Source organism: Corvus kubaryi, unplaced genomic scaffold (assembly GCF_017639235.1).
Source record: "Corvus kubaryi isolate FWS band 111438036 unplaced genomic scaffold, C.kubaryi_AGA036_p1.0 37334, whole genome shotgun sequence".
NCBI classification, from domain to species: Eukaryota; Metazoa; Chordata; class Aves; order Passeriformes; family Corvidae; genus Corvus; species Corvus kubaryi.
Window position 1 is genome coordinate 19,506,278 of NW_024581108.1, and position 15,024 is coordinate 19,521,301.

The 15,024-nt window shown below is 41.8% G+C and overlaps 2 protein-coding genes across 3 annotated transcripts in view; one reads left to right on the forward strand and one right to left on the reverse strand.

Moving 5' to 3' along the window:
• Positions 1-10,253, reverse strand: part of AGBL4 (AGBL carboxypeptidase 4) — a 585,664-nt gene extending 575,411 nt beyond the window's left edge. The window contains 1 exon segment of the mRNA XM_042030660.1: positions 9,969-10,253. Coding sequence (XP_041886594.1) covers positions 9,969-10,011 — 43 coding nt within the window. The 5' untranslated portion in view covers positions 10,012-10,253.
• A 494-nt stretch (positions 10,254-10,747) lies between these two features.
• The window catches only part of ELAVL4 (ELAV like RNA binding protein 4), a 100,425-nt gene continuing 96,148 nt past the window's right edge, over positions 10,748-15,024 (forward strand). For both annotated transcript variants that reach the window (XM_042030650.1, XM_042030651.1), the window contains exon 1: positions 10,748-11,029. In XM_042030650.1, coding sequence (XP_041886584.1) covers positions 10,763-11,029 — 267 coding nt within the window. In that variant the 5' untranslated portion in view covers positions 10,748-10,762. The remainder of the gene's footprint in view (positions 11,030-15,024) is intronic.

Sequence of the window (15,024 nt, forward strand, 5' to 3'; positions counted from 1 at the left end):
ATCTTGCTAATATCAAAGGTATCACATGATGCAACAGTTGCTATAGTAGCAATATTTAAGTAAAAAAAACACATCAAAGAAAGCATAAAACATAAACAGTAAAACAAAAATTTAGTACATAATATGCAACCCCAGCTAGCAGAGAAAAAAGAAAATAATAGCTATTGAGCTGAACTAGTCCTCAGAGTTGCATCTGCAAAAAATTAACAGTATCAGCAAGTCCACCCTTTCTGGGAAATAAGGCACGGCTCAGAGAATTAGGTCTGCATATGAATGAGAGGAGATGTTGAAACACCAGTCAAACAGTGCACAAGAATTCAAGTTCTGGGTCAAGAAAAAAAAATTGTAGGTGTGTTCCTACCATTCCAGGGGAAATTCTGTGTCTAGGGATTCTGAGGCAAGAAAAGAACTGAAGAGTTAAAGCCAATCCCTTGTGTACTACAGAACTTCAAGGAGTGAAACTCTTCTGTAGCATCCCATGTCTTTCTGAAATTTGTATGCAACTGATTTCCCAAAGACAAGGAGAGCATGTGACCTGCAAAAAATACCAAGTCAAGCAGGCAGGCAATTGCAGGGTTTGGAACTGAAGTGGAGGAAATTTCAGGTAAGGGCAAAACCTGATATTACTCAAAAAACTGGAAAAAGATTGTGGTGGTTGAAGTTACTCCCTAGTATTTGCTGGTACCATCCTAAAATGCTCCAAATATTTCTGATTCTATTTAATACTGAAACCAATCAGCTTTTATATACCCAGGTTTGTGTTTTATGTGAAGGAGGATAGAGGAAGTAGAAGGAAAGGGAGAGATTCATAGACATTTGCTATGTATATATCCATATATAGTCCTGGATGATACGTACATACCCATGTTTCAACAGCTGTCCTGGGTGTGAGGCATTGATTTAACAAAAGCGCGTTATCTCACTTAAACTTGACAGCATAACTGGAAAAAGTCAAGCCAAAATAAATTTCTAAACTAAAGATAACTCACATTGAGGCAAGCTAAATGTAACTAAAGCATCTTATATGTAGCAACCAATGCAATGACCCTGACCCAAGATTACATAGCCTTCAGTGAGTAACAAAGTTTAATCTCTCCAAGTTAACAACTTTCTGCGTCACCTTTCTTTGGGACCAACTGATTCTCAGCTGGGAAACTGAAAAATACTCAATAGGTAATAAATACTCCTGATAACACAGAGAAGTAGGTTGATTTCAGCTTTTGCAAAAGGCCAAGGCTTCATTTCTTGTCCTAGTTTTCAGACTCCTCAGCCCTGTCTATCACATTCAAAATGTTTGTCCACAAGACATCTCCTAAAAATACCAAGTATGAAGTACTATGAAAGTCTTTCAAGAATATCAGCAAGGTCAAGTATGGAACACATAAACAGCACTTTTTCTGTTTATGAAAATTTGCCTGCTTGTGCCAAATTCCTAGCACTTTTCATGTCTTACTATGTCTGCTGATTGAACAGGAACATTCCAAATTTATATTTAAAGAGATGCCTATGCCATACTGTGGAAGCATGCACTTATCTGCTGAATCCCTGGAAGGCCAAAGGGAGACAGCATAGCTGTGATGCTATGAGCTAGAAAGCTGTATCATGGACATTATTCCAGGGTTAGCACTGAGGGAATACAGCTGTGCTTTCTAATTTGGGTAGGGCTTTTATCTCATTCTCAGCTATTCTTCAAAAGCAATCAGCCTGGTGAGCCTCAACACAGGTCAGCTGTGGCACTACAACAAACCCACTATTAACAGCTATTTTGATTTTTTGATACCTAAAGTGCGACTACTGTAAATTTCTTGCAGATGCACCTGTCCAAATTTTTTTTAAATTATTTGATTATCACTAATTCAAGTCTTCAGGAGACTCCAATTCAATTCCTGACTCAACCACTAACATCATTATGGTGGTAATGAATCTTTATCCATGGGAAACTGGGCCTTCCATGCGGACTCCAAGGTAGGCACAAAATCCTGTGGGGAAATACATCAGCAGCTTTGTGACGCACCATCTCTCTCTTCAAGACCCTGTATTTCCCAAGTGATGGGAAGAAAGGTGGTTGCTGCAGCTGCTTGGGCTTTCATCATGAGTGAGGTAACTGAAAACTGGGCAACCTCAGTGCACAGGCAATTTCCATCCTGGTTATTACATACCATAATTCATGTATCCTTCTTTGGGTTAAACTGCTATTTTCTTTGGCTCTTGCTCCCTATTCACCTGTTGTTTAGGGATGTCTTCTGCCAGTTAACTTAAACCAGCAGTAGTTTCAGCCACAGTTTCCTTACTTTTGAGTTACACTCTTCTTCATCATTACATATTTAAAATAATTTGGGGATTTTAGTACTGCTTCTGGAATAATTTGCTCCCCCAGGTTGCTGAAATCAATTACACTATTAATTACTGCCATAGTTATAATTACTCATTGAAACAACTCCTTCAACTTCTTCATTTAGAATAGCATTTCCCCCTACTTTCCAAAACAGTTCATTCCTAAAAGTAGTATTTCAAACCATTGAGAATTTTTTTGATCCAAGCATTGCCCACTCACATTCCCTTTATTTAAGAACATAATCTAGTATTTAATTTCAAACAATTAGATCATTGCAGTTTTATTTTATTCACAAAGTACTGCATAGCAAAAAAATTTAAATATTGTTTCAGAAATCCCATTTTCTAACATAAAAAATGTCAGCAAAAACAAACTATCTATTAACTGTCTTGCATCAGCAACATAACAGGAATAAAACTACAGAGAACACTACTAACTAATACAGCATATTCAGCAGGTTTTTAACTAAGCAAATACTAAGTTGATACAATATTTATGGGAATCTGAAATGCATACAAAATATTTCAAATATTCAGAACACAAGCCAAAATTCCACCTTCAAGAAAGCTTACACAGAGAAAGCTCTGAGATCAAATCACTGATTATTTGTACCACTCAGAAATAAAATAAGCAGCAGATATAGTGGTTATTGTGCCTAGTTACAAAACATCTGCTATGCTGGAGCACCACAGGCTTTGGGTGTAGGTAAGTAGCACAGAGGCAAGTTTATCTCACAATCCTATTTCACATGGACAATTCTCATGAAATAATGCTGCTGCCTATGCATTTGTATAGGTTATTTGAGGAATTTTTTATTAATCAAATGCATCATTCTACCACATCTGCATTTTATATGCATGAAAATCTGATAGCCACTTGCCAGGTTTCCCAGCACTGAAGTTCACTGTAATAGCAAAGTGACTCTGCTGCTTATTGCAAATGAAAACACATCAGCAGAGCTGCAATGAATCCAAAAGGGCTCTCATTGCAATGGATTCCTGCTGCTCTGCTCTGGCGATTCACGGGAACTGATGTTCCACTTGCTTTAGTGGAGATTGAAATTCAACACATTTTTCAAGGTGCTTATGAAACAAAATGTAAAAGGAAAATCTTGCCAGTTTTCACTCATGATTGTGAGATCCACTGCTAAATAAACAGCTCTACGAATCAGTAGGTAAATGAAATCATTAGAGAGCTTATTCATCTAATAAAAATAATTTAAGACCACTACTTTTTCCTCCCATCCCCTTTTCCATGCTTGATTTTTGACACAATGAAACTATGAAATCAGCCAGTTTACCATACTGAGAGAACAGGGATACATACATATTAGAAAATATATGTATCAGAACATACAAGTTTTAGTCTCTAACCTTCATACATTACTTATCCTAAAATAGAACTAATCACAAAAAGCATTTACTATACACAAATACATCAAATTCATTGCCAAACATTTGCAGGATGAGAGCTCTAGATTTAATACTAAAGTCCACATCCTGAGTTTGAGAGCCTGTGACAAAATGAAATGGAAGTCATTATTATTTTGGTAGAGAAGTTTTCCAAACCATTTCAACATACAAATAGCAAAATTTCTTCAAAAAACATACAAAGAAATCCTAAGTTAACAAATACAGCACTTCTTAAATGGCAGGCTTGGCCTCTGTGGCAAAGTCAACAAAATGAGTTGTGGGGACAATGTGACAAGGAAGCTGGGATATGGGATACATTGATGTGTATCCATAACCAACTCTCAATTAATTGAAAATTGCTTTACCTCTGTTATAGATTAATGGCAGACACAGCTTGAGCCTAGAAGAACTTATTATCTCAGGTACAATGCAATCTAAACATGGCAATTCTGCATCAAGGCTCTGCATGCCAACTACCTTGGGGGATCACTTGAGAAATCTAAGCTGGTTTCTATAGATTCACATCATTCTGGAAAAGGGCAGCACGATCAATCCTCCAGGAACAAGAGTGATGTAGCATGATGCACACACCCAGGTGGGTGTGCTGGAGCTGCTCTGCATCCAGCAGCACAGCTGTGAGCAAAGCAGCATGGCTGCATCTCAGTGACATCAGCAGGAAACATCTGCACAAACTCCTCTCCACGTCCTCCAGCACCTCGTTTATCCAGGGGTTGCTGCTTTCTCTTACCAGGGTATCAGAGGTCTTTCTTAAAAAACATAAAAAAAGGTAACAGTGACTATTCAGCCATCTCCCTCTGTGACTTCTGTCCCTACACAGGTGTTGTGGAAGAAAGAGGAAGAGGAGGAAGAAAGATTTCCCAGCATAGACAAGTTGTCCATCTCTTCTGTGGCAGCTGACAGCTATTGTGTGAGGTGTCCCACCTGGAGGACAGGCTGGTGCTGCAGATCTGAGTGTCCCAGTCCTGTTAGCGGCCCCATGTGGAGATCAAGCTGGTTCCATTGTAACACAGGGAGATGACTTTAAAAACCTATTTTATTGAGTATTAAATCTATATAGCTCAACTTCCATTTTAGATTTGTTTACAAATCCATCCTGCAGCATTTTATAAACAACTGCAAACAGCTCTTTCTGCTGTGTGAACATCTGCAAGGCTGGGCCCAGTCTCCACACAGTTTGCCACTAACATTTGAAGCCTCCTCGTGTTGATAAGAGGATACTCTGGGCAGATCCCTTTCAGCATAAAGGCTGCAATGTCTTTTCCCAAACACTGGGATTCGCCTATGTTTACAGGTTAGTGGTGTATATAACAAAATAAGCTCTGCTGTTTGTATACACTTTAAAATTCAGAAATCATTTAGGAAAGGTTAATTCAATTGAAGAAATTAAGTTTACCTGGAGAGTCAGAAGTATTGCTGATGTATAGTGTTATTTTAATGACAAAGATTAAATAATATTGTTAAAGTAATTAGCTGATCTCTCCTATTTTAAATTTCCTCATGATAAAGCCAGTGAATTAGAAGCTTCAGTTATCAAAAAAGCCTATATTTAAAGACAAATAAATTATGTTCTTATTTAGTTTGTCTTTTTATTTAATAATTAAGGCCACTGAAAAGAAAGCAGTATGTTCCTGATACTAGAATGTTGTCATACCGTATGTAATTAAATATTTTTAAAAGAATAACAATTATTTTTTGAAAGAATAATCAAAAGCTATCTTCAAAACAATCCAGCTCAGCACTATCATATTAAAATCAATTAGAAAACACTGCAGAATTTACACAGCTGTTCTATTGGCTCCCTCACTTGCAGACCTCTGAAATAATGATCTCAACACTAAGTGTTTTAGGAGCACTTCACAAACTTTGGGTAGGGCTTGAGCATTCAACAGTGGTTTGCAGCTTTCCTCCTGAAGCCAGGTCACAGCCTGGCTGTGAACATTTTGAAAATTCCAACCATTCTTGACATGAAATGTGACTCAACACCACTCTGCAAGGTACTGACCATGACATGTAAATAAACATTAAAAAACTCCACATTTAGCTGGGAAGCCTGTTTATTCCAATAACAAGGATTTTTGGTCTAAAGACATTTATTTATATCCTGTCCAGTACTGTGAGTAAATGCCTTTTCTTGCTTTCACTATGATTTCAGTGATGATGACACAATGAAATACCAGAAATACTAATACCCACAAAATGACTAGCAACTGTGGAATAACACATATTAGAACTGTCAATCCAGGCTAATATGCAGTTGCCTCAGATAGAAAACTATTACAGAACTCAAGAGATAACCTGCACCTTTTGATCATTCAGGTCTCCAGATGCAAGTCCTCTGAAGGTAATACAGACGCCTAGAACAGAAACCTGGGGAGAAGGAGGTAACTACTGAAATTCTAATTTGGAAAATACTTTCATCTGGTTCATGGGTCAAAAAATTCAGCAAACACAGGCATTCTGTCCTCACTGACCTACTCCTAAACCTTCCTTGGTGAAGCTAAAATGTCCTCTTTGCTATAGAACTGGAAAAATAACATTCATCTGGGGTTTTATGGAACTTAACTAAAGTAGCTGTTTTCCCATACCCTGTATATTCCAGGGGTTTATGACACCAAGGTCAGCTGAGCAGAACAACTGGAAGTCAAACCAAAAAGCTCCTGAGAGTAACTAACTAGACTCAACCACTTTCATCCTCCTGCAGACTTCATTTGTGAAAATTTACGTTGTTTTTAAATTGGATTCCCAGCTTGAGACATGAAGGTTTCAGCCTCGAAAACCAAATAGGAAAGCATACAAATTCAGAGTTTACTGCAAAAAGCTGATTTAAACACTTCAAAGAAAGCAGATAGGACTAAGGAGCCAACTAGAACGGGAAAATGATTAATTCAGAGTAAAGTGAGCTGATTTGCAGCACTCTAACCAAACATCAGAATACAGAAACTATTTTTATGGATTAGAGCAGCTGTCTGCCTAGTCCAGTGAGGACAGCAGCAGAATATGAACTCTGTACTAGACAGGTGTGAGATAATCTACCTTCCACATTAAGTCTCAATTTTACTTGAAATACATAGATTGGCTGAAACCACGATGTAGAAAATAATGCTGAGCCTAACAGTATAATAAAAGCTGATGAAATCCCTCTTCTGAAATGCTTTGTGCAATTTGGTGTGTCCTAATCCCCCTCCCCAATAAAATAAAAAAAAAGTTTAAAAATTTGCAAAAACAGAAACAAAAATCTTCTCCAGGGAAAAGGAATGGAATATCAAAATATTTGTATATAGGGAAACAGTAAGAATAATTACCAGTATAAAACAGATTAACAGATTTACTTCCCTATAATAGGAGGAAATATGAATAAAACTGAAAAGAAAAATTCTTACATTATAAAAAAAATATGTTTTCCATAAAGTATAATTAATATACAAAAAGTCTTGACAAATTGTATTTTCTAAGATAAGAGTTTCGAGGGGTCATAAGCATCCTAGATGTGCATAATTCACTATCAGATAACTTTTTGGAGGAAGTCTAATTTTTCTAATCACATCTAAGTGCACACTGCAATTTTTCTGACATCGACTCTTGTCAAACCCAGGTTACTGAACTAAAACAGTAAAGAATGGTCCATCACAGCAATCTGTGCTGCTATAAAGCATGGATAAGTTACCTTCAATTTCTTTGTAACTCAGTTTCCTTATGCAAAAATTGCAAATAACAATCAGTATTTCACAATGGGCAGATGAGATGATGAGAGTTATTACTTGTGTTTTCTGATCCATGACTAAAAACGTGATGTTGCTGTTAAAAAAAAAAAAAAGAAAAAAAAAAAAAACAAAAAACCAAACACCCAGCAAGTATAATATACTCATACCGGCTAAATTGATTTATATGGTTTGAACAATGTTCAGTCCTTCTGTAATGGCTTTATGCTCCTTGCATTTGTGCAAAATCCAGGTTCCAGAGCTACATTCCTGTATCTCCTAAAGACTGCTCTAGATCTCACACATGATGAAGACACACTAAGCAGCGAGGATGCAGCAGGAACATTCCCCAGTTATGTGTTCAATAACAGTGGCAGTGTCGCCCAGCAGTAAAAGGGAGAAAAAGAGATTCTTTGAGGGATTTGCCAAGGAAAGAACCTGCCTGTCAACTTAGTATCAGCTGACAGAAAAAATCCAAATCACCCCACCTTTTTTTCCCACAGCCTAGTTTCCATGACCTTTTTAAAAAGTGGGCCAACACCACAAGCTTGCTTCCTTTTTCTCTGAGAGTTTTGGGTCTTTTCCCTATCTTTGTGGTTCTTTGCATTTTTAATTCCTTATCTGGTTTCTCCAAAACAGAAGGACCTGCAAATTAGACTTGCAAAATGGCCAGATAAGCATTGTAAAACTCAAGCAGACATCTATCAGGACGTGTAACTAAACATGAATTCAGCACAAGCTGAAACACAACATTTATGAGAAAACCATCGATTAGTCAGGTGCAATGGTCAGAAGTGGAAAAAGTTCTGGGTAAGGTTAAAATTAAAAAGCAAATACTGTAAAGCAGCAGGTTTAAATAACACAGCAAAGAACACAATATAAGAGTAAATTAATCTGGAAATAGTATGAAAGTTACATTCCATGTTGAAGTTACTGACAAGGGCACATGAGGTAGGCAGAAAAGCTGACAAAGTCAAATGGCCACTGGAGATCTGTTCCCCAGTTCACAGCTCAGGCAGAGCTGATCAGCTGATTAGCAGTGTTGCACAGTGCAGACAATGGAAATAATCACCTGCCTCATGGACAAGTACAACACCCAACCAACTTTACAGTGTTTTTCCAGGGGTTCATAAACAGTATGGCTGAATATAGGGAATTCAAGAACCGTATGGACAATCCACTTAGATGTAGACTCTGTAATATCATTTTCCAGAACACAACAGCATTTGACATATTTATCACTTTTTTTCACCTTAAGTGGCCCAAAAATCCAAGATCAGTTTTATGGATAATGCATATTTATTTGGAGCCACTTCCGAGGCTGAAAAGCAGAGGTGCAGCAGCTAACACAGCAGGCTGGGAAAATGAACTCCTGGTTCAGGAGCCCAGGTAATTTATGTATGGTACTTTGGGAAATAAAATACTCAGGAAAACTGTCATCTTTGTTCCATCCTCCAAATGTTAGTTTCTCTAATTTTCGTAACATATTTGGGGGGCTTTTGTTGTCACATGGATTGGAAAAGAGGTGCATGTGTTTTGTTACAACAGGAAAGACCTCTGTACCTAGAGGGTCCTTATCATTTATGGGGAGAGACAAAATTTCAGTTTTACAGACAAACTTATCTCACATACACAGTTAAAGCCATTTTTAATACATCCTGAATAGGAAGAATAACATTTAGCACCTTCCTTAAAGAAATCCTCAGTTTTAGTGTAAGGGATGGGAGCTGTCAGGTGTGCTGCTCGCTGTCCCTCTGCAGCCTCCGGGTACTTTACACCTCCCAGACTGGTCAAGCAGCACCTGCAGGTCAACCCGCAAGCTACCAGCCTTGTGCTGCAGTTTCAGTTCCAGACCTGTGTCTTCACGTATTATTTTTTTCATGCTAATTCACGCAGGCGGTCGTTTCTTGTGTAAGGGGAGCTCCTCTGCACCGCCGGTTTGCTCTGCTCTTCGCCATCGCCACCTTTGCCCCTGCGCGGGAGGATGGAGCAGAGTGCGGGAGGATGGAGCAGAGTGCGGGAGGATGGAGCAGAGTGCGGGAGGATGGAGCAGAGTGCAGGCTGCCCCACCGCCAGCCTCCTTCTCTGCCCCGCCGGGGCTCGGCCCGCAGCGCCGGCTGGGTGAGCCGGCCTCTGGCCCTCGCACCTTCCACCCCACAGAGGGTCAGTCCCCCTCAGGCAGGCCTGGAACGCGGGGGGCTCTTCCCTCTCTCCTTGCCTGAAGGAGCTTTCCCCACGACCACCTTGTCCCTGGGAAGACGCTCCTCATCCCCCAAGGGAAGGGGCTTTGCCCCTCGTCACATCTCCCCGGGCAGGAGCCTCTGCCGCGGTCCCTTCACCACCTCAGTGCCCTCGACCAGAGGTGCTCCCTCCCGTCTCCCCTAAGAGAAGGGCTCCGTCTCCGCACTCTGCTGCGAGCCAGGCCCCCTCTACCGCCAGAAGCCCCTGGAGAAGGGGGGCTCCCCCTCTCCCCCCGCCCAGGCGACTGCGGCTGGCACTGACCCGTCTCTGCCGTCCTGCTCCTCTCCGCCATATTTGTTGTCATCCCGCCACCCCCCCCAACGCCGCCCGGCCGTCGCCATGGCAACGCGCGTCACCGCCATGGGGGAGCCCCGCGCGCCCCCGACATGGCGGCGGAGCTGACGGCCGCCCCCGGGGACAGCCTGCCCGGGGAGAGCCTTCCCTGCGAGCGGCTTCCCGGGGTCATCCTGCCCGGGGAAAGCCTTTCCCGGGAGCGCCTGCCCGGGGACAGCTTGCCCGGGAAGCAGCGTCCACTCCCACCCTCGCCCGGCCCGGCGGCCGCCGCGGTACTGGGGGGCGGGGCGTTAGGGGAGCACCGCCGGCCGCCCGCCTCTCACGCAGCGCGGCTGCCTCCCGTAGGGCCGCGCCCGCCCCGCCCCGCCTCGCCTCCTCTCCTGCGGCCACTGTTTACCGGCGCTGCTCGGACGAGCAAGGGAGGATTCGTTTTTTGCTTGCCGGTGGCTGCCGCTACTTCGGCAATTGTCGTCACTGCGCCCCGGAGGACGGGGCAGTGCCGGTACCGGAGCTCCTCCCCGGGCTCGTTCCTGCCCGCGGGAGTCGGTGTGGGCCTGAGGTGCTCGCAGGCCGCCGAGGAGGAGAGCTTCGTTATTACTGAATATCACTTAGGTTGGAAAAGACCTCTGAGATCATCGAGTCCAGTCTAAGACCAAACACCACCATGTCATCTAGACTATGGCACCAAGTGCAACGTTCAGTCTTTCCTTAAACACTTGCAGGGACGGCGACACCATCGCCTCCGTGTGCGGTCCATTCCCATGTCTAACCACCCTTCCTGTGAAGAAATTCTTCCTATTTTCCGATGTCCTGGTGTTAAGGAGGTGCATGTCCCCCTCCACATAGCTCAGGGCAGCGGGGGGCAGAGGAGCCGGCGGCCTGTGTGGGTTCAGAATCTCTGTCACCCCAGGGGAAGGGAGCACATCGCTCCTGCTCCGAGTCCAGCCTCATGCACTGAGGAACAGCACCGGCAGAGATGGCCAATTCATGTGTGCGTGACTGCCCCACCCTGCCCCAAAACTCAGCAGGTGAGTCTGGTTATGTGGCAGTTATGTCAACTCTTTTTTTCTTTTTCTTTTTCCTTTTTTTTTAATTTCTTAAGGCAGCCCAGTGGGGAACTTCATTATGTGTGTGAGTGTTGCCCGTCTGTCTCCTTGCCCCAGCCCCAGCAGGTGAGCCTGACCATATGGCAAATGCAGTGCTGGGGACGGGAGGGCTTCTGTGTGCGCGTGTTCGCGGGCCCGCTGGGTGACACTCACCATGTGGCAAACACGGTGATGAAGGCTTTGGTGCAGAGGGGCTAATTATGTGTGTGAGTCCCGGGGGACCCGGCAGGCTGGGTGTGATCATGCGTGTCTCACTAATGCTTGAGGCGCAAGCTCCATTGTGCATCCTCAACGCAGACAACTCCAGCCTCTCGGAAGCAAGGCTGACCACGGGACAAGCACAGTGCTACAAGCTCAGGCATCAAGCCTAGACTCATGTTTATGTGCATACCCAGGCAGACGTGGGGCTGAACGCACCCCAAACCGGGTGGCTGTTAAAACTCTGAAACAGGGAGTACACGAGCAATGCTAGGCAATGGAAATGGGCAGGACTGTGTTTATTGTTATGTACACACTCAGGTGTTTGCTTCCTTAGAGCTAGTAAATTAATGTAACCATCTCCTAGTGACCAATGACCAGTCATGGAAACACTCCAAGCTTAAAATGTAAGGCATGTAAAAATTGCATCTTTCTCCATCTAAGTTGTTATTTAAACATCACTTTACCTCTTTGTCTTCCTACCAAGTATGTGCCTTTTCTGCTCCAGTTCAACTCCTCTTAACAAGACTCATGTGAATAATACCTGCAGGTTTTGCATGCTTAGATTTTTCTGTGGGGTCAGTTGCTTCCTTTCTCTCTGGAAAAGAGAAAGCCTGCTCCTTTTTGCAGCCTTGTTCGTTCTTCTTTCAGTTCATAGTTCTCTGGTTATTTTTGCAGCATCTATTTTTGTGGTTTCTTTTCCTTTACTGTTTCCTTTCTTTTTCAGTGGCACCTAGGCCTCTTTCCTTTATCTATTTCTCTTCGCTCTCAGTATCTTACTTTAGCATTACATAAGCTAATTTAACGTTACTTTAGCCACATTCCTCTTCCATGATGAAATACCTGTCTAAAGTGGTGTACCAAGGGGGTTTTGTGATGAGGTTGGAAGATACACCCTTGCACAGAATGCTGGAAGCCATCTAGATCCAAGCTCTGGAAAAATATTTTCTAGACCTTTCCCTCTGCAGTCATTATAAGCTATAGGTGGTCACTCTCATACTAAAAAGGTTGATTCGTCTCACTGCTGACAGTGAGCTACACTAAGTGCCCACATCCCCACAGACACATTCTTTCCCTTACAGCCTTGCTCTAGGCCAGCAAATCACCCAGGCCTTCTGCTCTTCCTTATTTATTGCTGGGCAAATGATCCTGGGACTTCCTTCTTCAGAATATGCCACATATACTCTGATCTTCTTTCTTTTAGGTTCCCTGATAGCCATGTCCCATCCCAGCTGTCCTTCAGATAATTTCTCATATTACTTACTTCTTCGTTCCTTTGTTTAATATATATATATTTTTTTAATCTTAAACAGTTCTGTCCAAGTTTGCAGCTCTAGTCTGGTTTCTTACCATGTCCCCACGTCCCCTTATTCCCTTTGTTCTACTTGCTATTCCAGCTTTAGTGTCCCCTCATCCATATTTCATTCCTATCTATTAATACCCATATAGCATTTTTCATCTGTAAATTTCTAAGAATTAAGTGCCTGTGGAGAGACCTTCCATATCTGTTCTTCGGGTGACCTCTTTATTCACATTTCCCTGAGACTCGCTTCTATGGTGACCACAAACACTAATCCAAAGGCCTTTTGCATCTAATTGCGAGTCGATTAACTCAACTCAAATACCTGCAAGAAGTTCTATTGAAATCAAAGACATTTGGGGGAAAGCACTTTTTCCAGTCAAATTATCTCTTCTGAGTTAACACACTTGAAAAACCTAGAAATGCCACACTCATTTTTTTAGTCTGAGTTTAATGCTATGTTATAGTCACCTCACCAAGCTGGTGTTAAATATAGATGATATGCAGTCTTTCCAAAAACAGTAAGATAATTTGACAAGAGAGAGCTGGAAAGTTCATACAGAAAGTTCTTTTGGAAATAGAAAGATAACTGAATGGTGTAACTTGAATCAGGGCTGAAGGGTGAGGGAAATGATTTTCAGGAGTTGCTTTTTTTTATTTGTGCATTTTCAGAGCACCTAAGAACATGTTGGGGCTGTCATTAGTACAGAGAGGCCTTTGGCGCCAACAATATGATTTTGGACATTACAAAACAACAAAGAATAACAGAACACTGTTGCAAAACACTGGTGCCCTGGTTATCCTCACATTTGCTGCTTCAGCCCTATTCCTTGTTCCAGCGTGTCCCCCGCCCCCTTCTGCATCTTGGCAAGCAAAAGCTACCTCACTTCTGTGGCTCTTTGCAGCTTATTCCCACCCCATCATCTTTTAATAGCCTATGGAGAAACCAACGGCTTCCCCCCACACATTTCATTCAGTAATAACTCTCTGCTTGTTACATTTTCAAACCAGCACCTTCATGCTTTCCCTCGCTGCTGCTTCTCACTCCCACTCACCTAATTTTCCTCCTTCAAATCCCTCCCTAAAAATCTCCTCTGCTGTGATGTCTACTGAAGGAATGATAATGAATCGTCAGCTGTGTGCCAAGCTGAGAGTCTGTCATGGGGACTGGTCTGCTGTGTTGGGCAGCCACTGCCTGTGTGGGACTGGCAGTGCCTTGAAGCAGCCTCTCTTTTCACTCTGCTCATTATGGGTCCTGGGATGGGCCCTTCAAACTCGTTATATAAGCAAACAAAAATAAATTGAGGCAATTGAAATAAAAATGGAAATGCTGGCCAAAACCAAGAAGATTAGACAGTATTTCAGTTATGATTCATCAGCTTAGGTAAATTTACATAAAATTAATGTGACTGACAACTCCCTTCATTACAAATATTGAGAAATAAATTATTTTTCTAAATACAGATTTGTGCCATTTCTCTACTTATTTATAATCTGTAAGGACTTGAGGAGCATGCTTTACTTTTTTTATCTGTGCTTGTATTTGAAACATTAGATATTCCATTGTTTGTTTATCTTTCATTTGCAGCCTGCAAGGAACATAAGAATAATAACACAAGAGCAAAAACTTGAAAGGAAAAAAGATTCCTGATCACTTTTTTTTTTTAACATGAGGATAATTCAAATATGTTGAAGATCAAATGATTTGTGTTTTACATTCAATACTTCTGATTTAGCTAGAGGTGGCTGTTGTCAATACATGTCTGTCGAAACCCCAAAGAAAATCAATAAAAATCCAATTTTACAATCCTGATATTTTCAGTGTTTAAAAAATTGGCAAAAAAACGCCCTTTCTTATACATTACAAAAAAGCCAGTAAGGTGCATTATTGATTTTTCTCAAATCATTTGTAAGTGACTGTTAAGGCTGGATGAGAACAAGAAGATGGAGCATTAGCACGAGTTTTGCATGCGTTTCACACACCACATGCATGGTGCTTGTTGTGGGTCTTCAACGTGGGGATTTAAGAATGCAGGTTTAATTGTGTAGAAATTATACAGGTACTCTTTTTGCATCCCTTTCCCCATGTAGAATAAAGTAGTGCAAGCATTCAAGTATATTTCAACTGTGACTACTGTCAGAGAAAAGGCCTTAACAATGGTTCTGATACCAGCAGGGCATTGATGGTGGCTGCATAAAAAGAGCAGGCACAATCCAAATTAAAAAAGAAGGAATAAAAAAGAGAAAATCAAAAGTCTGGTCAGAGTTTTTAGCCAGGTTGTTATGGTCTGGTGGATTCAGAGAGAAAATTAAATCTGATAAAGAAAGAAAAAGCCAAAATGAAAAACCAAAGCCCAGACTGAGGTAGCAAAATTGAAGTGAATTGTAAACCATGCACACATAGTGGAGGAATCCTATA